Source organism: Syngnathus typhle, linkage group LG1 (genome assembly GCF_033458585.1).
Source record: "Syngnathus typhle isolate RoL2023-S1 ecotype Sweden linkage group LG1, RoL_Styp_1.0, whole genome shotgun sequence".
NCBI classification, from domain to species: Eukaryota; Metazoa; Chordata; class Actinopteri; order Syngnathiformes; family Syngnathidae; genus Syngnathus; species Syngnathus typhle.
Window position 1 is genome coordinate 27,754,958 of NC_083738.1, and position 25,564 is coordinate 27,780,521.

Below are 25,564 nucleotides of genomic sequence, written 5' to 3' on the forward strand. Positions count from 1 at the left end.
GGCACGAGACGGAAAACACAAGTATCTGTGAAAGTCGAGCAAAAAGGTGAACGCGGCTTAGCTCGCTTTCTATTCTTTTAGCGACGCCGCTATCTCCTAGCAACAGAGGCGTACTCGCCAGGAACGTTACATCTTAAGTTTTTCCGCCATCAGAAACGGAGGGGGGGGGAAAGTAAGACGCAGGTTTTGCTGCATCTCCCTTCATCTTTAACTTTCAAGTGGTAATTAGCAGCCATCGTCAATTTTTCCACAGCTTAACCTTACGAGAAAAAAGCTTTTAGGAAAAGAAGTTGTGTTTGATGAAAAGAGTAATGAGATTTGTTGGAAAAAAAAAACATTGTTTTTAATTTAGTGGTGAAAGCGTGTGAATTTTTAGCTTGAGAACATTAACTCGAAAATATGACTTTAGTCGCTGAAGTAAATTACTTTTATAGAGAGAGCGAGAGAGGAAAGCAATACACAGGTGCGCTGTTTTGGAACAACTTTTTTGTCTTTCAGGTGGTAATTAGAGGCCATTGTTGTGCTAATCACAAATCTCACTCACAAACGCGGGTCATTATCTCGACATCGTAGGGGGCTCGGGGGGGTTGCGGAGGGGGGGGGCAGACCGGCTGGGGAAAAGATTTGATCACCATTACGATAGAGTTCAAAGCCATACAATGTGCGACGGGGGCAGATTGGATCTTTTTCAATCAATTTGCATATAGACGGTTTTTAATATCAATTATGAGATGGCGTTGCACGATTTGTTTCATGCCGGCTAATTGCGCCTCGCAGAATTGCGGGCACATGACTCGGAAAATAGCTTTGAGGCAAGAGCAAAACATAGCCAAGTTCAAAAGTGGGGGGGAGCAAATTTAACATGCTTGTTGTCTACCGTGAAATATCGTTTCATCCCGTCCATCCGAGCTGCGCTTTTAATAAGGGGGAGGCCGATCGAAGTGACAAGATTTACAGGCCATTAAGCGACACCGGCAGAGGTCAGCCCATTTTTCTCAAAACACGTGCCAGGTGATTCTTTGGAGGAGATAGTGCTGGATTCAAAATAGGGGGTCTCGTGGTCATTTCAAATCAAGCGGGAATTAGCTTGAGGCTTGAGGGAACCAACGCCAGAACACTTCTTCAGAACTTTGGTTCAGTTTTGGACTCGAAATGGGTTCGACGTTCCAAACGATAAAACTTCAAACTGATCACATTTAGCGTGAGACGAACAATCCATTACAATTAAGTAGCTGCTGTAGCTAACATGCTAAGGCTAACCGAGCAATACTAGCGCCAATTGTTGTTGATCACATTTAGCGTGAGACAAACAATCAATTTCATTTAATTGATACATTTAATTGTGTATGTTCTTCTGTGGGTTTTAGCTTGTATTTTTTTTTAATCTTTTTATTCTATTTATTCTATTAATTTTTTATTTCATGCGCGGATTGGTTGGCACTTTTAAAATCTCATTGTACATGTGACAATGACAAATAAAGATCTATTCTATTCTATTCTATTCTATTCTATTCTATTCTATTCTATTCTATTCTATTCTATTCTATTCTATTAAGTCAGGCAAGCAAAGTACCTGCTGTAGCTAACATGCTAAGGGTAAAGCAGCTAACGCGCTAAGCTGATTCGCTTCACAATCACAATATCGTCAGTTAAGATTTTCATCCGGGGTCGCCGGAGTTCATGTTGATGCACCGCGGCTCGAAAAATGACTTTTATGAAATAATAATAAAGCTTCGTGATTGGCGGCCGGTTGAGCCGCGTGACTTTGCGACAAGGGCACAAAACTCAAGCCGGGCAGCATGATGAATCTTTAACAAGCAAATGTTTATTTTCCTGCCTTGCAGCGTAGCAATTCTCTGCCCGGCGTTGTTGATAACCTCATTTAGGCCAAACAATCCAAAGATGAAGGTTACTGCGGAGGTAGCGGCGGCGTAGATTCACGCTAATAAATAAATAATGGACCGCAAATAAAGACTACAAATAGTTGAAGCATGCCAAATTCAAAACGGATCTATACCTGCGCCCTTGATCCTACAAATACTTTGTTAGTTCAGCCAAGTTCTTTTTCAGACAACTTTTCAACAACATTTCTTTGACATTGTAAACTGTGAAAATGTTTCTGGTTGAGCGATAAATGAAAATCCATGTCGTTTTCACGCAATACATACGGCTGTCAGGGTTTTCCAAACTATCTTGATCTATGATTATGTTGGAATCTATATAACCGGTAATAAATAACTTAGGTAGATTAGTTTTATGCTTACGTTGGTATGTAAATAGATTCCAACATAATCATAGATCAAGATAGTTTGGAAAACCCTGACAACGGCAATTAAAAATTCAATCTTCATTGTACTTAAATAAAAGAGATTAAGCGTAATTTCTACCAGTGGTGGATGGTCAATAGAGGGCGGTAGAGCGCTGACCTAGTTTACGTTACTACATCGCTACGTATGCTCACCTGGCAGTCCTTTTCATTTGAAGTCGGCTCCCGAACGCAACGGTTGGGGCTTGGATCCTTGTCCGGCCATTGCGACCCTAACAGCGTGCTCTTGAGCAAGATATAGAACTCCCATGAAGCTGCGTCATCAGGAAGTGAAAGAAGAGTCAGTCTGAAGTAAGGAAGGTAGAAAAGTCAAAAGCTATTTACCGTTTGCACTTGGAAGATGGCAGGGAAAAACGTTGTCGCATCCTCGCGGGGCTCGACGGACCTTCTCGGCTGGTCAGTGACCTGCGGAAAGCTTGCAAGCACTCGGAGATAATCCTTGTTGTGGGTTTCAGTTCTGTTAAAGCGATGCTCTTGAAACAAAGATGGCCGAAATGTTTTGCCTCGACGAAAAAATTGACCACAATCGTCAGATCCAGCAAAGGCCCGATTGTCAGATAAAGTCCAAGCAGTTATCTGGACCAGTTTTCCGAATGCAGAACCATCGTGCGTGATGTCGAAATTCAGTACAGAACATCTGAAACGTAAAGTGGGGCGTTGAATCGGTCGGAATTTTCCGGTCGTCTCAGAAGACAGGAGGCACGTCCCAAAGCACAAATGCTATCATCAAAGATACGATTCTCGGATTTCCCCGAATGCAACCGTAGCCGATAAACCAACCGGGTACGGGATTTTCGAGGTGACCTTCTCTTTGTGGCGCTGCTCCCATAATTCCACTCATAGCAAAATAAGAAAATGATCTACAGACGTCTTTTCTCCCATTCGCTTAATTGGAACGTCTGCCATTTTTTTTCTCGTTTATTAGCTCTTCATGGCTCGCTGCTTCCTCCAAGTGGCGGCGGCCGGCGGGGGGGTTGGACGCCGACTGATTGAGATTTTAAAGCTCGGATCCCGGCGGAATTGCCCTGGTGCGGGGCTTTTAATTAGATAAAGCTTGGACATACATTTTACAGCCGCGTCAAGCTAAAAGGCTGCGCGTGTCGTAAATATCAGTCGAGGCATTAATAGAATCGAGATTAGAGGGCGGGAAGTGTGGATTGGTGGGGGGTGGGATGGCATGAGGCGACTTCACTATTTATAGTGACTCACATGGACGACTCCATTAATGTAAGGCCTCGCCTTACTGGGAATGCAAATCCATGTTGCGTACATTTTTGGTTGGTGGCTGATTCCCATTCTCAAGCAAAATTGTATTACCGTATTTTCCAGACTATAAGGCGCACCGGACTATAAGGCGCACCTTCAATGAATGGCCCATTTTAAAACTTTGTCCATATATAAGGCGCACTGGACTATAAGGCGCCCCATTAATGCATCATGTCAGATTTGTAACCCAAATCAAATCATTCTCCATTTTATCTTTTTTATTTCAACTTCAGATGCAACAAATGACTTTATAATCACAAAATAATGATCCATAGTCTTTCTGATTCATAGTCTTCAGCGGGCCACTTATGATTGATTTCATGACACAATGTTTTGGGCCAGTTTAAATTTAGGAATTTGGTCCATATATAAGGCGCACTGGACTATAAGGCGCACTGTCGGCTTTTGAGAAAATTTTAGGTTTTTAGGTGCGCCTTATAGTCCGGAAAATACGGTACTTTTGGATTTTTCATTATTGTCACTTTGGATTTCATTTTGACTTTAGTTTATTAAATTGCGTAAGTTTTCATTCCTTTCTGTAGCAGGTTTATTAGTTTGTATTTTTTATTTTAGCTTCATTCTAGGTCGCTTTTTATTAGTTTCAGTGTTAGCTTTCTTTTTTTATATGTATGATGAATTTGTCGATTTCAAGATTGAAAAAAGGTTATTAAGTATTGCGGAATAAAGTAATCCGCAATCTGAAACACACACACACACACACACACACAGACAATCAAGAACTGCTGCCTTGGAAAGAGTGAAAGCTAAGGTGGTGACTGCCTGCAAGCAAGTCACTCTATAAGGCACCGGGACCACCAAAAAAAAAAAAAAAAATCAAATCAATAATTCATGGCCATGTGACAATTGCCTACGTGTGCATTTTCAGCATGCTGTGTGCATTATTGAAGACAGAGGCACCACTTTAGTCATTCATCCATTCATTCATTCCGGGAGTTTATTGGAATGCTTGGCCCTCTGAGTACAACAGGAAAATAAAAATGAGGGCCGGAACTTATGATATTAGTTGAATACTGATTCTGAACTGCCATGTAGGGGTCACATTACATTTCGGACACACGGTTTCCATATGTGCAATGGTAGTTGCTAATATTTGGAGAATAGGAGAATGAATTTTACAGAAGACAATATTTCATGTATGTAAAGAGTATAAAAAGTTGAATCTCGAGACAATGTCCAGGCTTAACCAAAAAAATAAAAAAAATAAAAAAATCAGTCTTGAACGAGGTAATTTGCTTCCTCACCTAATCTTGGGAGTGACATCGTATCCTTATCCAACCGTCGGAAAATGTCTTGGCTGTACATGAAGCGCAAGGACCGCCCAAGTCCAGTCGAGCAAGCGCCGTCACTCGGCGCTGCGGCCCGTCTTACTCAGCACCGAATTCAGCTCGCTCAGCAGATTGGGAGGCATCTTACCCTCGCCGACCCCCGGGCTGGGCCTCTTGCCAGCCATCTGAAGGCTACTTTGCCGGGAAGCGGGCGGGGCTCTAGGGTACGGCTGGCGCGGCGGGTCCATGACGGAAAGCGGCCGCGGGATCGCGCGCTTTGGACCGTCGGGTAGGGAAGTCCTCCTGTTTGTCACCTGAGCACAAAAATAGACATCATCATCACCGCGATCATTTGGATGGATGGATGGATGGATGGATGGATGGATGGATGGATGGATGGATGGATGGATGGATGGATGGATGGATGGATGGATGGATGGATGGATGGATGGATGGATGGATGGATGGATGGATGGATGGATGGATGGATGGATGGATGGATGGATGGATGGATGGATGGATGGATGGATGGATGGGTAGATGGGTAGATGGGTAGATGGGTAGATGGATGGATGGATGGATGGATGGATGGATGGATGGATGGATGGATGGATGGATGGATGGATGGGTAGATGGGTGGATGGATGGATGGATGGATGGATGGATGGATGGATGGATGGATGGATGGATGGATGGATGGATGGATGGACGGACAGAAAGGCAATATATCTTAATAATGATAAATAAATAGATAAAAAAAAATAAAAAATAAAGAGATCAAATAAATAAATAAATGGATGAATACGGCTCCGTAGGCCAAATGAGCAGGTCGAAGCTAAGCTCCGGCTCACCTGAGTCTTTGAAGCGGAGTTTTGCTGCAGGCGCATTCTGCCGTCCGCCGCGACTCCTCCGTTGGCGGACCCGGTCACGGCGGCCTCCCCCGGGTCCGAGCTGAGGTCAGAGCCGAACTGAGCATAGAGAGAATGATGAAAAGACCATTCGGGATCAGCGACGTGTTTCCCGCCTCGCGCTAACCCTTTTGACACCTAAAAGCATCTTTCTTTTTTTTTTTTTTGCCAGCACTGCTGGGACCTGCCCTCGGATGTACGCGCCAGCCCACACGCCGCCATCAATTGCACCTTGCTACAAAATAATGTTGCTTCGTCGCTATGGAAACTGTCACGGGAAAAAAAAAGGCTAACAGGTAAAAGTGGAGGAAAAGGGTGAAGCGCTCTTGGACGGATTTTGGAAAAATGTCCTTCTCTAATTGGCTTAGTCCAAAAAGTGGGGGACAAATGAGGCCTAATATTTCGGAAGAGCTGATCATTTATTTTATAATTGTTTGTTTACAAAAAATAAAGTTATACTACTCTATAATTGAAGTCGTCCAGCTCAACCGTCAAATTTTATTCTCCACATAGGACAGTTTACTTTGTTTGGTGGTTGGCACAAACCTTATTACACATATTTGGGCTTATCGGTGCGGCAGTAATATTCGTCGTTCTACGCTAGAGGACAAAGAGTGTGTAAAAAAAAAGAATCAGCAACTATTTGATTTTCATTGAGTGAATTTTGGGCTTAGTGTCCTAACATTTCAGCACGATGCCAGATTTACTCATCATCACCCAAGTGAGTGCTCCTCCCCAATGCTTTCGAAACAGAAAAATTGGATTCCCCTTTCGATTAATCTCCATCTGACAACGTTGGCCTTTTTGCTGGCGAGGGCGGTGAAAGGCTTTTACCCAAGTAAGCACCTGTGATGAAAAACACTTGAGTTCCCATAAAAGGCGTCTGGCGAGGCAGAGCTGGGGGGGGCTTACACTAATGAAATGTCCACACGCAGCCGTGAAAGCTCAAAAGCCCCATCGGCTTGGAGTTATGGAGTCGGCAACAGGAAGCGCGCCGGCCGGCTCACAGTCAAAACAAGATACAGGATGCATCGCTCCAATAAAGGATAGTTCACTTCAAATTGGTACGATTCCATACGTTTCAATTCAGCGCAATTGCAATTGGATTCGACATGGGGCGGCTCGGGATGGAAGGACATGCGTACATACATATCACATATATATATATGTATATATATATATTTATATACATATATATATATATTTTTTAATATACATATAATATGTAATATATATTTATATATATTAAAATATATAATAGTATATTAATAATTAAAATAAAAATATTATGTATATATATATATAATAAAATAACAATATATTGCTAATAAAAATAAAATAAAAAATAAAATTCTTTCTCTCTCGTAAAACGGTTGTGATTGCAACTGGTGCCTAATTTGACCATTTCTTGATCATCACCTTCATCCTGATGATGTCGGTGACCCAGCCGAGCTGCTCCTCCTTCGCCTCGCAGCAGAAATGCCTGCAACGGACGCCCGCCTCAACCTTCGAATTGGTTGCACGCAAATACCATTTTCCAATTGTTGGGCTTACTCACCACTGCTGTTTCTTTGTGTAGACAGTAAATCCCCAGCTGCTGAAAGATGGGACAAAAAGTCATATGAAGGCACAAAGAAATATTTTCATGTAACTATGTTGTCAGTAAGCAGCGGTGGCTGCAGGCCACGTCTTTATGCACCAGAGTGCGTGTTGCCATGCACAAAGCGCCACAGAAGAACACTTGGAAGGGAAAAGAAAAGAAAGTCATGAAAGGTTCAGATATAAATATACTTGATTTCTTTTTCCATTACTTTTTTTCCCCCCAGGTTGTTGTCCTTGAGTTAGGGTCAGCATGTGCACACCATGTGGTCATTATGTGACGGTGTTATGTGCACAAATAAATAAATAACAGTAAACAACAATAAATAAAATTAAATAAAAAATAAATAGGGGAAATGCAGATTTTTGTTCATTAAAATAAACAATGGCACATATGCGCACAAATAAATAAATAAATAAATAACAGTAAACAATAAATAAATAAATAAATAAATAAATAAATAAATAAATAAATAAATAAATAAATAAATAAATAAATAAATAAATAAATAAGGAAAATGCCAATTTGTGTTCATTAAAAAAAAAAAAACAATGGCCGATTTGATGATCCGGCCAATCAATTTATCAGGAATAATGGGGGATAAAAAGGGTTTGTTTTGCACCATCCAAATTCAATATAATTAATATAATGGCAAATTTGTGTAGATGAAGATAATTAAGATGTTGGCTCCAAATGAATTCTAAAATCAAATGTGCCGCTTGTTGTGTGTGTGACTCCAATTTGCAGCGTCCGAATTTAAAACACATCAGTCACACGCAGGACGCCTGATATGCCAACACGCGCGTTGGCGCCCACCAACTAACGAGGCGGAGGAGGGAAGACTTGGCCGGCTTGAGAGCAGCCGAGGAGGAGCGAAGGACGGAGCGGCGCCGCGTTAAGTTGAGCCGGGCCTCTCTCCATTGCTCGCTCGCTCACGCAGGGAGAGCGAGTCAGGCCTAATGAGGTAGTGGAGCGCTGCCCGCCCTCGCCGCCGCACTCTCGCTTTTCTCGTCTTGCCTTCGCCACCTCCCGCAGCCCACTCGACAAGTCTATGATGACACGGCGCCGCATCACTCTTCCCCCGCTCCCATCGCCAGCCACTCCACCCCCGGGTTGCGTGATTCACACGAAAAAAGCGCTCGCCTCGCCGCTTCCGTTGCAACCGCGGGAGCAATCGGCAGCCATGATTCAACGGCGGCGGCGGCCGTACCTGCTCGGGGGCTTCAGCTTCTTCTTCAGGCCCAGGTAACATTTGGCAGCCTTGAGATGGAGCTCCTTCTCAGCTTTGGTGGTCTGAAAAGCACAGACAGGTTAGACTTGCCATTGTGCTGAGCTATGCAAAAGAAAAATGAAAAAAAAGTAAAAAAAGAAGTTTTAAATTTTTAAAAATTCATTTTTAAAAAATTTACAAAAAAAAAATATTTAAAAAAATTAATGACATAAGCGAAATGGAGCCCGGAAGATCAAGGTGAACTCCAAGGTCAGGTTCGCAGAAAATTACAAAGCGGCGGCGGCCATGACAGCAAAGCCGCATCCCGACCGATCCCGCTTCCACGCACAACAATTTGCCGAGAAATCTCAACGATGCGCCGCTCGTACCGCACTTCGCCCAATAATTAGCCGCATTCCTGTATGGGGAGGAAAGCTTGGCGCCATTTTGCCGCCGTAGCACCAACGTGTGACTGCGCCTTCATCAATAATTAACGCTTCCTTACACGCCTGTACAAATCCCACGTTTTAACTGCAGATACGCGACGGGAAGAAAAAGCCTCCGGGGAAGGCTCGCCGCCGGTCCTTCCCAATCTCCAAAGCACAATTTTTTTTCCTCTTTGTTTTATAGGAATTCTTGTGCTACTTCATCCAAAAAGTGAAATGACACATTCTTGTCACCAGGAGAATTTCGGAGAGTCTGTTCCGTCCGTCCCCATTGCATTCTTCTTTTCCAAAATCAAGTTGCCCAAAAAAAAGATACGGCAGGTGGAAGTCGGCACGGCGTGTTTGAATGTGAAAATCCGCGGCGGGGCGAGTGTTTGCCGAGGGATGCGGCGGCAGATCAGGCGGGAAATGAAAAAAAAGTGTGGCTCACTTTGATATCTCTGTAGAGCAGCAGCTTGTGGGCACGCAGCACCACAAATTTGTCCTGGAACTTGTGCCCGGAGAGCAGCTTGGAGCAGCCGTCGTTGAACTTCAGATAGCCCCGCTTCGCCGGGCGCTTGGGCTCCGCTTTGGGGGAAAAATTGGGAAAGCGAGTCAAAATTTCAGCCTTTCCGATTTGACTACATTGAAATGTCGATTTGAATACGATTATCTATTTATTTGTCTTTTTATTTATTTACTTATTTATTTACTCATCTATCTATTTATTTATTTGTCCATTTATTTATTATTTTTTGAGAAAATATGGCACTTTAATGTGTTATTTATTGTATTTAATTTATTTTTGTCCTTCTTTTATGTTTTAAATAGGTTCAATTATTTTTTTTATTATTTATTTATTTGTCTTTTTATTTATTTATTTATTTATTTATTTATTTACTCATCTATTTATTTATTTGTCCATTTATTTATTATTTTTTGAGAAAATATGGCACTTTAATGTGTTATTTATTGTATTTAATTTATTTTTGTCCTTCTTTTATGTTTTAAATAGGTTCAAAATAAAGACTCATCATCATTCAGCCCTACCGGTTGAGTAAAAAAATCCTGAAATTAGATCCACCTTACCTTGGTTATCTAAGGTCACAAAAATAAATGAAGTAAATAACACCAGAATAAAAACAACATTTTCATCAACATACCTTTGTCCAACGTGTCTTGTTTGGCCTTGGCAAACTTCTTCAAAACCAGAAAAGCCGAACTGGGGCAGTCCAGCTCGCTCCACTCCAACACCTGCTCGAGAATCTTCTCGCTGTGGTGCAACGGCCGCTCTGTCCCGGAAAAGAGTAAATTATTTCCGAGGGCAAAGACGAGCCCGACCTCAGGCGCCAAATTGCTGCACTAATTCCAATTAACTGTAAAACAAAATGATGCTGTTCTCTTTTTTTTTTTTTTTTCTGCGGCAGGCAAATGATCTTGAGCGGATCAAGATAGGATTGTAAAAACACACTGGTGTGCAAAATAGAGCTATTATCTCCTCCTAATTGGTGAACGGGGCGTAGCACCATCGGCATACTGCCGACTTCTTCCTAACCGGGGGAGAGCGACAACGGGCTAACATATTCAGAGCGCCGGCTTTATCAGCTTTGGCATCTCAGCAGACAAATATTAGCTGGCTGTTATCCGGGGCCATCCTCCCAAAATGGCATTTTCTTGCCTTCCGCACGAAGGGTGCCAGGAACTTTCAACGTTGGGAACTTTCCAAGAGAATTATTGGGAATAAGATAGAGAGGATTTTTCAATTTTGTTTGGACAAATGTTGAAAATGTTTTAGCTCTCTAAACTTTTATTATTTTATCATTTTATTATTTTATCCTTTTTTTTGTTTATTTTATTTACCGTTTTTTTCCATGTATAATGCGCAAAATTTAACTAATTTATTGTCCTAAAATCTGGGGTGCGCATTATACATGGGTACAAAAAATATATATATATTTTGGCATCAACATGCCATTTTTAGGGTGCGTATTATACATGGGGGCGCATTATACATGGAAAAAAACAGAATGTATTATTTTTCTACTTTTTATTCTTCAATAAAAAAAATCTCCAGCACAATGTCTCAGCACAGGCACATTTTTGGGAGGGAAACATACTTCGGGTGAAGCGTGGGAGTGAGAAAGGGAGGGGGGGGAGGGTGGTGTAGCGGGGGTCCGCTAGCTCAGCAACTTCACGACCGAGCTCAACACAACAGCGGCATAATCATGCGAGAGGAAGTGGGTCAACTCCCCTCGCACGCTCCAGAAAGGAAAAGGACGGCCCATGACGAGGGAATTAATTAATTGGCGTGTGTGCTATCATCTTGCATTACGCCGCAAGATTAATGTTCTCACCGTGAGACAGAAAATTTGGACAGGAAGTCCAGTAACCATCAGAACAATGAATAACAAACAAACAAGACTCACTGACCAATAGTGCTACGTGGGCTCCCTCTAGTGGTATGCAAAGGAATCGCTGTATTACATGCTAAATACTTTTGTTGCAAAAAATGATCAATGTACATACAAGTTTACATTTATAAAAACTTACCCAGCTCGCCATTCTCGATGACTTCAAATGTGGTCCACGCGTCGCCGGCGTGAAAAGGGACGTCGCGCATGCTCAGCGCCGTCTCGGCCAGCTCCGCTGAACGCATGCTGGGCCAAACCTGGTAAGAACACCTCGGATTTTTTTTTTTCCACCTTTGCTAAACTGAAATTCAAGTTCATGTGTTGCAATTCCAAACGGCAAAAATAAGTCGGCACAATATCCGCTTGCCAGAGGCAGAGCTGTACTGTGTTTGTTTGCAGATTAAAAAAATGGCCATTTTACATCTCCGTTTACGCACCTTGATTAGACAGCAATTCTCCGGCTGTCGCTTCTCCAAGTACACCTCAAAGATCAAGTCTCCAGCTGGCGAGAACTGTGGCCAGAAATGAATTTCATTTTTAAAAAAGTTTCATTGTTGTGAATATTCGGAGGACCCAAAAAGAAAATGATTTGATTCAAGTTTGTATCATTTCAGGCTTCAACCTAATTGGCCGATTAATTGGTTGTGGGAATTTGATTCATCCGCACGGGTCACAGAGGGCGTCTCCGACATGCCGGAAAAAATAGCTACATTGAAAAAAAAAAAAAGAAAAGAATAATACATCAATCAAACGTTCAGTAAATAGTTTCAGTTCTGTTGGAAGGAAAAACATGCCATTTTACGGACTGTCATTTTTTTGTCACCAGCTGGGGCCGCCGGGCATGACGTCTTTGGCAAAATAGGTTAACAGCCACAAAAGCCTCATTCCGCACGCTCCCGCCTCCTCCCGCCTCCCCCCTCCCAATCCCACCGTGACCCGCGCCTCATTTCCCGGAAAGGCGCTCGGCCGAAAGGCTGATTTGCGAGATCCCGATGCATGCACGCAAATCAATACGGAGGCGCGCTCAAACAAAACCCGAGCGTGGCTGATTTCCATTTGCTGAGATTGACTTACCGCGGTGTCCTTTTTGTCATTCCAGCGGGTGATGAAACTATTCTCCCTCGCCATCTGTTGCACCTGCTCTTCATTGACCTGTTGCGAGCGCATCGGTCGGGAATCAATTCAGAGTCGCTTCGGGAGGAAACGGAGAGGAAATAGAAGAGAACTCTTTTCCGGGGAAAAAAAAAAAAACAATTTTCGTGCGGCAGATGAAAAACAACACCGAGTCGTTTATCACTACTAAATTCTGCATTCTTTTTTTTGTGTGCTTTAAAATGCAAATGTGTCGAATGCGATTGAGCCTCGATAAAAAAAAAAAAAAAAAATTCGATCTTGACGGGCTCTCAATGTCTTTTTTTTTATGTTAGTTCGATTTCCCTGCGAGGGCTCCATTTGCGTTGTGTCAACATTTCCTGCTCAACCTTCAGTGACATCACAAAAGTCATTTGGCACTCACACTGAAGAGCGTAACGTAGTTGTCGATGAGGTCGCGGACCACGCGGATCTCCTGCGCCGTCTGTCCCTGCGTCTGGAACAAGCAGGACGAGAAGACCGAGGCCAGTTTTTCACTTGGCATACCGTTGAGGGGGCAACACTGCTGAATCCTGGAGGACAAGACACAAAGGGGATCTAGTCCAAGTCCACTTCATTTTTGAAGGGAAGGAAATTGGTGTGAAAAAGAATGCTTATCTTTTTGCAAACTCATTGTCACAGAATAAGAGGACTCAATACCTGTACAGGTGTTGCAGTAAGGCATCAAGAGTTGCCCTGTTGGTTTTAGGCAAACTTTCAATAAAAGTGGAATACTTTTTCACTCTCAGGCTCTCATCCTCCTCATCTACAAAAAAAAAAAAAACAGCATATGCCAGAGGTGGGAGTAAGTCAAAAGAAAGTTTCAACTCTTCGCCTTCATGTTTCAGAAACGCCGCAAGTTACCGTGGCAAAAATCGAGTGCCCACTAAATATGGAGAACTGTTTCACTCATAGGTGTCAAACCCAAAGCCCGGGGGCCAGATACGACCCGCCAAATCATTTGAAGTGGCCCCCGAAGACAAATTGTGCATTGACTTCATGTGTCAACACTAAAAATAGTTAGATAATTGCTAGATATTTTAAAAAATGCTAGAAATTAAAAAAAAAAAGTCAAATAGAACAACTTTTTAAAATACCGTTTTTTTCCATATATAATGCGCAAAATTTAACGAATTTATTGTCCTAAAATCTGGGGTGCGCATTATACATGGGTACAATTTTTTATTTTTTTTTTAATATATATTTTTTTAATCCGGATATGATACGGAGGCCGCCAATACAGATGCGCTTTCTTCTCTGCTGTTCACGTCAAACACGCTCCATAAGAACACAATGCTCTCATATTAGACGCTTGCTCGATCATCTGCTCGTTTGCTGTCACAATGTGCCCTACACAAATCCGAAACATTTCTTCGCTATCGAGTTTGCTAGCGCATGCGCAGTGATACTGACCGGCAGAATAACATCCGGTTGTTCCCAAAGATGATCTTTTTTCTGAAATCATTTTACGTTTACGGACTTAGGTAGAAGTCAAAATTTGGGTGCGTATTATACATGGGTACAGGCTTTTTTCCAGCATCAACATGCCATTTTTAGGGTGCGTATTATACATGGGGGCGCATTATACATGGAAAAAACGGTATTTCAAATATAGAGAGTAGTCTCTGATTTCAAAACGAGTTATTCATCAGTTTGCCAATACTGTATAAGGCGTTGACAGTCATAATGGCTCTCTGAAGGAAAGTACGAGTACAATGCGGCCCACGACAAAAATGAGTTTGACGACCCCTGGTTTGACTGAAAACTTTTTTTTTTTTAAACGGTGTTTGAAGTGTCTGTCACATACCCAAAGCCGCCACCCAGTAGGGATAGAGCTCCTTGGTCAAGAGCGCGTCTTCCGCTTGGGAGAAGAAGCTCTTCAGAGTGTCGGTCACATCCTCCAGGTGGCGCTCTTTGTCCCTCAGTTTGACATTCCGGGCATCCATGGTGAACTCCTCCAAGAGTTGGGCCACTCCTTTGGGATCGCCCGCCTGCTGGTAGACGCCCTGGTGACATAAACCTGCCGACAGACGGACGTGTGAGCAAAAAGCCAAATGAACACCAAAGCGGATCTTCTCAACTAACCGTACTGCGTGACGAAAGCGATGCAACTCTCCACCACGATGGGGACGCCGTTTTTGGTGAGCTGCTGGTCGCCCAGCGCCTTGCCGTCATTGCCGGCCGCCTGCGTGATGGCTGAAAGCCAAAGTTCGAAATCCAACGTGTTGAAACCGTGGATGTAAATGGTTCTGTAAAAAGTTTGGAAAATTTGTCATCAAATAATTAAACAATTTGATCCATGTTTTTTTTTTTCTTCGATTTTTTTTTGCGGCTTTGCGTAAACTTGTAAGTATAATTCTTGCTAAAAGAAGGACGAGAGTGCCTCTAGTGGTGGGGAAAAAAAGTTTTTTATTTACCATGAACCAAGAAAGAAGCTAATTGCACAGAACATTGCCAACAAAATGTATCCACTGCCAATGTTGGACAAATATTTTTCAATTATTTCCGCAAAAGGCAATTCAAGTTGAAACTGGTTTTAAACTTGTGTGGTCAGCAGGAGAAATAAATCAAGTCGAGCCGAGGCAAATACCGCAAAGCAAAACTTGTTTTGAATAATATTATTGCCATTTGTTTTTTCAGTAAAAAAAATAGCGGGAGGGGAAAAAAAAAAATCGATGGGGTCGTTTATTTTATTTTGGCCGGCGGTCAACTCGACCCAGCTAACTAGCTCCCCGTGAGGCTTCATCAAGAACATACAAAGAAACGGCAATCGACCAGACGAGCTCCGAAAATGGCCTCGGAAAGGTCCAGCAAAGCTTTTCTGCCAAACGCCTCGATGAAGTGTTTTTTTTCTGCAGCGTACCTTCCGCTCTCCACCATCAGCAGCACTTGGATCTTCTCCTCGCCCTCGGTGTGGGTGGTGACAGCTGTAGGGGGCACCCAGAAAAAAAAGCCAAGCAGTGAGCCAGAGAGAACTGACAAGTCGAGTCGACTCTTGCTGAACTCTTAGACAAGCCAGTCCTAAAATTGCTTCTTGAAATCTGACTTTGAGTCAGGTCATGTGACTCCTCCACCTGTGGGATTTTGGACCATGATGCGAACTCCAGAACAAAGACGAGGATGACGAGGATGCTCCGGATTGGTTACTTGCGGTGTTTGTAGATAACACAATGTATAAAAATGTCAAAGTCATCAGAGATTTAGCACAGTTAATCACCGAGTGTCTGAAAGCGTTAAGCCGATTAGGCCGTTTTGTGCTGCGGGGGGTTATACAGATCTAATTTGCGCCCTATTAAAAGCTCCACTTAAGCTGTCTGGCAGGGGACTGTTTGCTTGTGGCAATTTTCAGGGAAAGGCAAAACAGCTTGATGATGTCGCCGTCACAATAGTTTGGGCGTCGCAAACTGGGATCCCACATTAGCGACTTGACCAAAAAGTATTACCGTTTTTTTCCATGTATAATGCGCAAAATGTAATCTGGGGTGCGCATTATACATGGGTACAAATTCTTTTTTTTTTTTTAATCCGGATATGATACGGAGGCCGCCATTACAGATGCGCTTTCTTCTCTGGCGTTTACTTCAAACACGCTCCATACGAACACAATGCTCTGGTATCAGACGCTTGCCCGATCACCTGCTCGTTTGCTGTCACAATGTACCCTACACAAATCCGAAACATTTCTTCGCTATCGGGTTTGCTAGCGCATGCGCAGTGATACTGACCGGCAGAATAACATCCGGTTGTTCCCAAAGATGATCTTTTTTCTGAAATAATTTCACGTTCACGGACTTAAGTAGGAGTCAAAATTTGGGTGCGTATTATACATGGGTACAGGCTTTTTTCCAGCATCGACATGCCATTTTTAGGGTGCGTATTATACATGGGGGCGCATTATACATGGAAAAAACGGTAACTCATTCGGTGCCATTGACGGTTCAAAGATATTAATTGGGTTGGTAGAGAATGAGGTAAATGAGGTGGAATAGGAATGAATGGGGATATTTTTTTTCACTAGCGGAAATTTATCAAGGTGATTTAAATGGACTGGAAAATATAAATGTACTGCAAAAATTCAAACGGGACCAACCGAAAAGGATTTTTTGGTGGGAATTTTTGTGGTTTGAAATGTTGATGGGAATTTGGAGAAAGTTGAAGATTGTTCCCAATGGAAAATCTTTGGATGGAAATGTAGATTTGGAAAACTGTAAATTATGTCAAAGAGAAAAATAAGACCTGAATATTTTGACATTTTTAAAACTGGCATGACGTGAATCGGATTCATTGTGTGGAATTATCTCAAAATGAAGGGCAGAAGTTAACTTAATTAAATGTAATTGATTCATTGATTAATAAATGTAATCGTTTGTGTCAAAAGTTTTGGAAACGACGCCAGAGCCTTACTGAGCTCCTGCAGCTGTTTGAGACGAAGCACTCCCTCATCTCCTTCCTCGTCGCCGGGGCCAAAGTGCAGGACGGATCCGGCCAGGATGAACCAGCCCGTCCTCCAGTGGTACAGGTCGTGACCCTCTTTGTAGAGGAGTCGGCCGATGACTTCGCTGTTCTCCTGCACCGGAGCTTCCGCTTTTGGTGGCACCAAGCACTGCCGGGGAAAGCAAAACATGGAAAGAGAAACTTTGTCACCTCGTTCATGGCTTTCCTGCTACCGCGCTTCCTCGGCATCACAGCAAAGCAGAGAGGTGGCACATTTGCGTAGGAGGTGATTATGCCGTGAAGAAACAGATGAATACGAGTGAGAAAAAAAAAGGGAGAAAGGGTCTGACCTTAGTCAGCGCCTGGATCCAATCACGTAGCGTGTCCTGCGTCTCGGCGCCGATGATGAGCGCCCGCGCCGAGCGCAGGTACACCTCCGCGGTGAACACGGGCCTGCCGGAGAAAACGCAAACATCTATCAAATGCTAATGTGCGGACATTTGCATTGGAAATACTCGACAGCGGCAAAGAGCGGTCAAAGACGTGAGCCCCGCATAATCTGCTGATAGAACAATGGCAAGTCTCATGACAACCGGGTCAGTCATTTTAAATTTAGAATGCAGAGTAAACACATTGATTACAGTTCTGTTAATGCTTTGGACGAGAATATCGGCAAAAATGTTGATCGTTGTTTTCCGAAGTAAAAGAAAATGTTCGCAAATGTTTGTAAATTTTATGTTTACTCTCGAGAGGCTGAAATTCGAAGGAATTTTTTATTTGATGATTTATTATACTATTCATTTATTATTTTATTATTTATCATATCATTTTATTATTTCTATTTTATTTAATCAAACGCGGACTCCAAATAATCATAATTTTGTCCATTAATTGATTACTTGCAGTGTTTGATTCATTTATTTATTATATTTTAATAAAATTAATTAATATTATTTGATTATTTTCATTTGATTATTTTTTCCTTTGAATTAAACACAGACTCCAAATAATTATCATTTTATCCACTAGTTGATTCATTTTTGCTAACGACTTAGACATGAATTTGTTTTATTCCGCTTAAGTCGTAGCCAAGAATTAGTATACGGTGGCCCCGAGTCATCACTTTGTGCACCTTCTATAAATATTGCGGCCACAATTAAGCAATATTTTCCCGTATCATGTCTGAGGCTCCCTGGACGTTAGCAATCAGCCGCAGAAAGCATCTTTGTTACTTCTTGGCCACCGCTGCCGCCGCCGCCTCCTCTGCGAGGCGCAAAGGCCACACTGCCGGTTAACTGCCGAGCGAGCGGGAGCTCGTGGGAGTGCGGCGAGCAGGCCCGTTCGGTGCTGGTGTCAGGGTGTTTACGTGGCCCCGGTGTGACCCGGCGCCGCCTCCGCAGCAGGTGCGCCGGCGCTCGTTAGGAAGGGGCGGTCCTGAAGGCCCCGCTGTGATGGACGATAGTGATGGCGGGAACGAGAGGACGGCCAAGAATTAGAAATGATGTACTATTTGGTTGGGGCAAATTGGGTCAAATGTGAGAACTAAATTGATTGGCTCCCAGTTGGCCAATCAAACTTTTGGAAAAAAAAATTAAAAATTCGAATGTCACCTTTAGTTTTCTTGTGCATGTTCACGCCTGTAAATTCTCCGTCGGTCAACTTGAAGCTTTTGTCCCCCTTCGTCATCCCGATACGGAGAGCGGCCACATTTGCTATGCCGCGCATTTGTCGCAGGCCGCCGCCGGCGCCGTGAAAGTCGGAATGGACCGAGGTTGCTTTGCAAGGTTTTTAAGGAGTCTGAAGGTCACAATCGACTGCTTTAAAAAGGCGGCTGCTTTGAGGCAAAAGGGAGGAGAAAAAAAACTTATCAGCTGCCGACATGCTTCCTATGCATGCCGTTCCTCTGAAGTGGATTTGTATTATTCATCGGGTTTTTTTTTTGGGTCCGAATTTTATTTCCGTGTCCTCTGCACCGTGCAAAAATGACCCCAACGCCGCCGTCCACCCACAGACTGCCGACAGGACCGTGTCATCTGCGTACGTTAGTATTCATGACCCGCAATAGACCCCAAAACTAAACTTTCAAAAGCCAATTACTACTTTCCTATTGACGGGCAATTTGCAAAAGATTGAGTTTGCCTATTTGCTGTTATTTCGCAAAGGCCAAAGCACTGTCTAATGTGAAAATATAGCTTGGATGAACTACGTTAAAATGAGTAGTGCTTTGCCGCCATCTTGTGGCAACGATAGGCAATTATCAATCGTTTTAGATTTTAAACGATTCAGTGCAGTGCTAAATCACAATCAGTAATAATTGTTTTGATCAATTGGCATGTGGGGAAAATAAGTTTAACGCACAATAAAATTTTATTTATTTATGTTTTCCTCCTCATATTTTAAATGTTTTATTAGATTTTGCACTGAGTTGATCTTTAATAGTTTGATGTATTATAATATATTACTACGAAGGACTATTTAGTACTTTTTATCAAGATATGAGTCGTGGAACTTTCTTTGCAAAATTTGCGTTGCAAGTGTGAGATGGTGGATAGTGAACAATTCTCCCAAGAAATAAAATAAGCACAGGTGTTTGCTTCAAACTGTTTCTTGCCAATCCCAGTTGATGTGTACCATTAACTAAGCATAAAGAAAAAACGCTAGCTTAATGCTAACACACAATGGAAAACACCATAGACCAGCTAACAAAACTAGCATCAGCGGTCATTTGAATCCTTTTAGCAAAGGATATTTGCAGAAGCTCAAGATCACCATTTTTTGGGTGTCTGAACTTTTTTTTAATACATTGTACTGTGATCCTACTTAGGAGAAAAAGTCTGTGTGTACTTGAGGAGGTTCTTTACTTCTTTGTATGTCTGCTCCACTTGCAGGAGAACGACTCGAGAAGTTTTCCCACAACTTTTTTAACTGGGGTGGTGACGGGGGGGGGGGGGGGCTACGCTTTGCCAAAGTAAACAGGAAATACGGCACTCGTAAAGCCCTGATAGGTCAGCGTTAAAGTGAATCATGCGCCAGCGAGCGATATGCTAATGCAACAAGCGTCGCGTGGAGGAAAAATGACACTGAAGTCTGTGTTTACTTGGTTGGGGGGGCGTGGGGGGGGGGGGTGTCATTTGTGATTTACATAGGCAGTCAATTCTGCCGCAGTCCAATAAATGAGAAGAAATGCTTCCAAGTGCCTAAGCTGAGTGTGCACTGTGGGAATTAGGCTTTTAAATTGGTGTGAATGTACGTCAGGTCTTAGAAGCGGGGTGGGTGGGCAAAGTGTGGCTCGTGGGCATTATCCGGATCGCTACGGTGCTTATTCCGCTTTCAAAATTTCAACTGATTTGAATTAAATCAACTGCAAGTAATCAATAATATTTTGTAAAAGAAAGAATTTTACGTGCGATGCTTTGATTTTACGCGTGCGCTCGTACCCCGCCACGGTCATGGTCTCGGCGTTGCTGATGGCCAGGCTGACCACGTCTTCGACGGCCACCCTTCCGGCCGCCGTCGGACTCTGCGCGCTCTCGTAGTAGCTCAGGAAGCCGCCCTCCAGCGTGCACCAGCGACGCACCGTCTCTGCAAAAACGCAAAGGTCATCTGTTGCTCCAAATCGTCCAACAGCTTCACTCACGACGCTTGCTAGCATGCTAGCAAGTACTACCGTTTTTTTCCATGTATAATGCGCCCCCATGTATAGTACGCACCCTAAAAATGGCATGTTGATGCTGGAAAAAAGCCTGTACCCATGTATAATACGCACCCAAATTTTGACACCTACTTAAGTCGGTTAACGTAAAATGATTTTAGAAAAAAGATCATCTTTGGGAACAAGCGGATGTTATTCTGCCAGTCAGTATCACTGTGCATGTGCTAGCAAACTCGATAGCGAAGAAATGTTTCGGATTTGTGTAGGGTACATTGTGACAGACAGCAAACGAGCAGGTGATCAAGCAAATTTTTTTTTTTGTACCCATGTATAATGCGCACCCCAGATTTTAGGACAATAAATTAGTTACATTTTGCGCATTATAAATGGGAAAAAACGGTACTTTGAAGTCATGCTAGCGGTTGACGCTTTGCCGATTGACCGTGCTGCTACTGATCGGTTAATAAATCAACGTCAATATCAAATTAGGGTTTGTAAGTTTAGGATGACTGTGCTCCACTTTTAAAATAAAAATGACTTTTTAAACCCACGTTGAGGAAAAATAAAAATAAAACTTTTGAATTGATGCCACACGGTTCCCGCGCCGGTCCCTATCAAAAACACATTGTCGTCTTTCACCAGCGTCTGACTGGGCAAATTACACATCCAATGAGAATCAAGTTCACACCTAATTTTGGATTTTCAAAGTCATCTGCCATCTGTTTCTTGGGCTCTTTGTTGTGCTGCAAACAAACACGCTCACACGGAGAAAAACAAACTCGGCGCGCGCCACCGGCGCCCCAAACCTCCCACTGTATTGCTCTCATGAATATGCTAATTCTTGTGAAGGAGCGGATGGCGTCCCAATAAAAGTGGCTGCGACTGGCTTTTTCAAGGAAGAGGATGTGACAAGCACAAGGACGCCGTTCACCCTTGCACCGACTCTCGTTTCCGCGTCGGAGTGGGACAGACTTGAAAAGTGCCACGTGGCGGCTACGCGCCGCAAAAGAAGGGAAGAAAAAAACAAAATGCTTCGAGGACAAACACAAAGAGCAGCCGCAAGAGAGTCATCATCTCCGGGCGGCGCGCGGAACAGGAGGGCCGTACTCCCGGAAGTTTTTCGCTCGAGAATAGACGATAATTCCACTTTCATGTTGAAAACGTTCCACTTTTGATTTGGAAAGATATAACTTGATGCTCAGAATATTACAAATGACTCCGGATAAGCGGAGATAAATGGATGGGTGGATGGATGGCTTTAGAAAATAAATATTAGGCTAGTTATAATGAATCAGACTCAGAAATTTAATTTGTCAAATCATGACTATACATGTCTTTCTTTAATATTAGCACTAATATAAAGAAATTCGGAACGTGATTTTTTTTTTTTAATACAGCGACTAACTGTATTTCTGTGTACTGGCTAACTCTAAAAGAAATTAAGTTTTTCTCAGGAATGTTTTCTAAAAACTATATCCAAAATTGTTTTTTTTTGGTCAACCTACATAACAAAATAAAAATAATTAAAATAATAAATAATTAAATAAGTAATCTGATAGTTCTTGTAATATCAGCAATAATGTCAAAACGTTTCTCAAATATTACGACTCACCTCCATTAACTTTCCCTTAAAAACTGTTTTCTTGAAAAAAAAACAATATAGTCATTTTTTTTCTTCAACCTCAAAATGAAAACACGTTCCAAAATTTTAGAATGTATTTCAAAAACACGCTATGCAGCATTATCCTTGCAATACTAATCTCAAGAATGTGTTGACCTTTGACCTCAATCGTAGAATATTTATCACCAGAAGATGCAAACTTACTCTGTATCGTTACGATTCAACTCTCAAACAGCCTCAAAATTGTGTGATTTTTAAAAATCTATTTTTTTCCTCAAACTATTTGTTATGAAGACTTTTCCTTTTAAATGTGACATTACCTCAAAATTATACAACCATTTTTCGGTGTCTTTTCCCATTTGTGTGGAAATGGGACAGATTTTGTCATTTCATTATTGTAAAAGTGGGGCTGGCGACTCGCTGCGGGCTTTTAAGAAAAAAAAAAAAAAAAAAAAAAAAAAGGAAAGTCTTCTCTGAGACTAAAACGCCAATAGCCGCCGCTAACGAGTCATCATCTCAGAGCGGACAGGCGTGCGATATTTCAAACCGCCGCCAATGACCGTGCGCTTCGCTGCAAACACGTCCCCAGATTGTAGCGCTTTTAGCGAAAATGTCACGTCCATTTTTTTCCTGCTCTCTAAGTGCTGGTCGCATGCTCATTTTGCCTCGGCTCCCTCCGTCCCCGTTCTAATAACCAAATTTGTAATAATCATTGCTCTCCCGCCGTCGTCATCTTAAGAGGCGCACTTGATTTCCCAACAGCTCTGCCTGGTCTTATTAAGGACTTTAAATTATGTATGAATGGGCAAGTGGAGGGTTGGTAAATGTGCCCACCAAATTTGCAAGGTACACACGTAACTGGCAAGGCCAAATGTGAACATTTTCAGCCCTGATTATCTCTAAAAGATTATCCGGAGGGCTGATTTTTTCCTTCTCACTCAGCTCAGGAAACGGGCAAGGGTTGACGCTCGGAAATGTTAATGGCGTGCACGCAACATGATAATTGGGCCGGAGGTGAGTGTTTTTTTTTTTTTTATCAAACTCAACAGATGCCTTCTTATTGGATGCCAGTAAAGCTGAACCTCGGACTCCAGGTTCGAACAAATCGGAGTTTGAACCAAAAAGCCCAGAAACCAAACGAAACATCGGACTCCGAGCAGCTTTCCGAGCCGGGTTGAGGCTACCCGACGCAACTTTCGGTACGGCTCGACAAGCTAAAGCGTGTCTCGAGGCTAGCAGACAGCGTCTTCGCGTCCCCAACCGTTCCCAAGACTAGTTCATGCAGTATTCTTATTTAAGTACCGTAATTTTTGGACTATAAATCGCGTTTTTTTTCATAGTTTGGGGGGGGGGCGACTTATACTCAGGAGCGACTTATATACATATATATGGGGTTTTTTTTCACTTTTTGGGGCATTTTATGGCTGGTGCGACTTATACTCCGGTGCGATTTATAGTCCGAAAATTACGGTATTCTTATTTATTTGTTTCATTCTGCTTACTTGAAAAGATATCATGTATCAATACAGCCATAACTCATGATAAGTGACTAATTATTATGCTAAAAGTGTCCGTTGTTGCTATGTCAGAATAGTCAGAACAGATTATGGAGGAAAATTTAATCCGACAAAGTCAGAGGTTCAACAGTACAATAATTTTCCAGTGGTGTGAGCTGTTAACAAAATAAAAATGGTAAAAAGAGGCTAATGTTTAGCCAAACTTCTTCCATTTCTTCTTCTGGTCATCCATATTGCCCTGTGGCGCCACGTTGCACCCCACAGGTCAGTTGTGGTACTACACCAGATATTCATTGTTCCTGTATATTTGTTGCAGTTTGTGAGTTGATCGTTTGGCGATTTTTGTTTTCTCTTCATGAGTGGGGTCGCTCACATTTAGACAAAAAAAATCAACAAAGATGTCAAAACTCCCAATGTTGACGATATAAGCCTTCCTTTGGAGCCATTTTTTTTGTTGCTTTCTAAGGCTTTACACAGCAGCACAATAATGGGAACAATAGCACCTGATTTGCAATCAAGCAGCTGTTCCGCCTTCCAGACGGCAAAGACCCCCATGGCCGATCAACTCTCCACGGGGGTCCCCCGACGAACCCACCGGAGATGAAATCTGCGTTTTGCTCGCCTCCGAAATGGGCCAATTAGCCGGCGAGAGAAACCGAGAAGCTCCTGTTGGAGTTTTGACAACGAGGAACGTCTAGTCGGGCTAATCTCTCATTTTGAGACGTTCGATAAATGTTTAAGTGCGCAAAATGAGCTAGCTGATGAGACTACTCGACACAATCAATATGGCCGTTATACCCGGCCGTCGTTCGTCAACATTTAAGAAGAAATCACACCGAGTTTGCCAAACTGGAATGAACCGGCGCTCATTAGCAAAACAGACGACAACAAAGCCACAGACAAACGCCGATAGAAAGAACTAACAATGTTGTGGGGAGGAGCGAAGCCAGCGGCGGCCATCTTGAGATGCCAATCTCGAAGCCTGCCTAACTTGAATAGATTGATTTCCTCATTTTCTGTTCCTATGGCAAAAAATCCACCGTTTGCGCCAATAACCTTACACATTTTCGTTTTTTAGTTTTCACTTAAGCTTGAACACGGCCCGAATGTTGATTTTGTTTTCGTCAGGGTTCCTTCAAGGTTGCAAAGCTATTCGCCAACAATTTCAATCGTCGGGGACAGTTCTCGTTTGCCACCGTTTGCAACCTTTTAGGAACCCCGGTGAATAATTAGAATTCCGCTACGAGCGCAAACCCGGTGAGTCTTCATCCGACTGCCACTTTAATATTCGCCTGAACCATCAACAATGAAATGAAAGTAAAGCCCATCGGGACAAATGTTATTATATCGAGGAAATGTAGAACGGTGTTTTCAGCGGAAAAAATAACAAAAGTTGCATGTAAGCCACCAGTTGCTCACTCGTTAACTGCCATTGACGACTAGAGACGTCCATTTTAACTGGACTGGCACTGAATGAGTTAAAAAAAGAAATACTGCCAGGTCCGTTCTACGTACTACGCCATGGTCATGACCCCGCCACCCCCGAGGCCCCGCCCATCCTGCTGCCAATCATCTGCCTATCCATCCACTGAAGACATTGTCCGTGACAGCTTGTCAGAGAGCTTGAAATGAAAGTTGAAACGATGAAAGAGTTGCGAGTCCGAGACAAATTACAGCCTACGGACAGAGGAGAAGAAAAAAAAAAAAAAAAAAAAAAAAAAAAAAAAAAAAAAACACTATTACCTTGGCACTTGAATGAATTCAAACGTCATGAATC

General features: G+C 42.7%; 1 protein-coding gene across 6 annotated transcripts in view; it reads right to left on the bottom strand.

Moving 5' to 3' along the window:
• Nucleotides 1-4,525: 4,525 nt before the first annotated feature.
• arap2 (ArfGAP with RhoGAP domain, ankyrin repeat and PH domain 2) overlaps nt 4,526-25,564 on the bottom strand; it is a 58,809-nt gene continuing 37,770 nt past the window's right edge. Inside the window, exons 16-33 of one of the 6 annotated variants that reach the window (XM_061275872.1) lie at nt 20,435-20,579; nt 17,348-17,450; nt 16,968-17,166; nt 15,427-15,490; nt 14,649-14,812; nt 14,371-14,583; nt 13,224-13,329; nt 12,949-13,135; nt 12,507-12,584; nt 11,870-11,944; nt 11,572-11,689; nt 10,185-10,313; nt 9,473-9,609; nt 8,597-8,679; nt 7,345-7,383; nt 7,206-7,269; nt 5,730-5,846; nt 4,526-5,192 (exon numbers count right to left, since the gene is read on the bottom strand). In XM_061275872.1, coding sequence (XP_061131856.1) covers nt 4,956-5,192; nt 5,730-5,846; nt 7,206-7,269; nt 7,345-7,383; nt 8,597-8,679; nt 9,473-9,609; nt 10,185-10,313; nt 11,572-11,689; nt 11,870-11,944; nt 12,507-12,584; nt 12,949-13,135; nt 13,224-13,329; nt 14,371-14,583; nt 14,649-14,812; nt 15,427-15,490; nt 16,968-17,166; nt 17,348-17,450; nt 20,435-20,579 — 2,258 coding nt within the window. In that variant the 3' untranslated portion in view covers nt 4,526-4,955. Of the gene's footprint in view, nt 5,193-5,729; nt 5,847-7,205; nt 7,270-7,344; nt 7,384-7,894; nt 8,436-8,596; nt 8,680-9,472; nt 9,610-10,184; nt 10,314-11,571; nt 11,690-11,869; nt 11,945-12,506; nt 12,585-12,948; nt 13,136-13,223; nt 13,330-14,370; nt 14,584-14,648; nt 14,813-15,426; nt 15,491-16,967; nt 17,167-17,347; nt 17,451-20,434; nt 20,580-25,564 lie in introns of those variants that run through there. The other 5 variants (XM_061275880.1, XM_061275896.1, XM_061275888.1 and 2 more) reach the window with 5 other exon arrangements.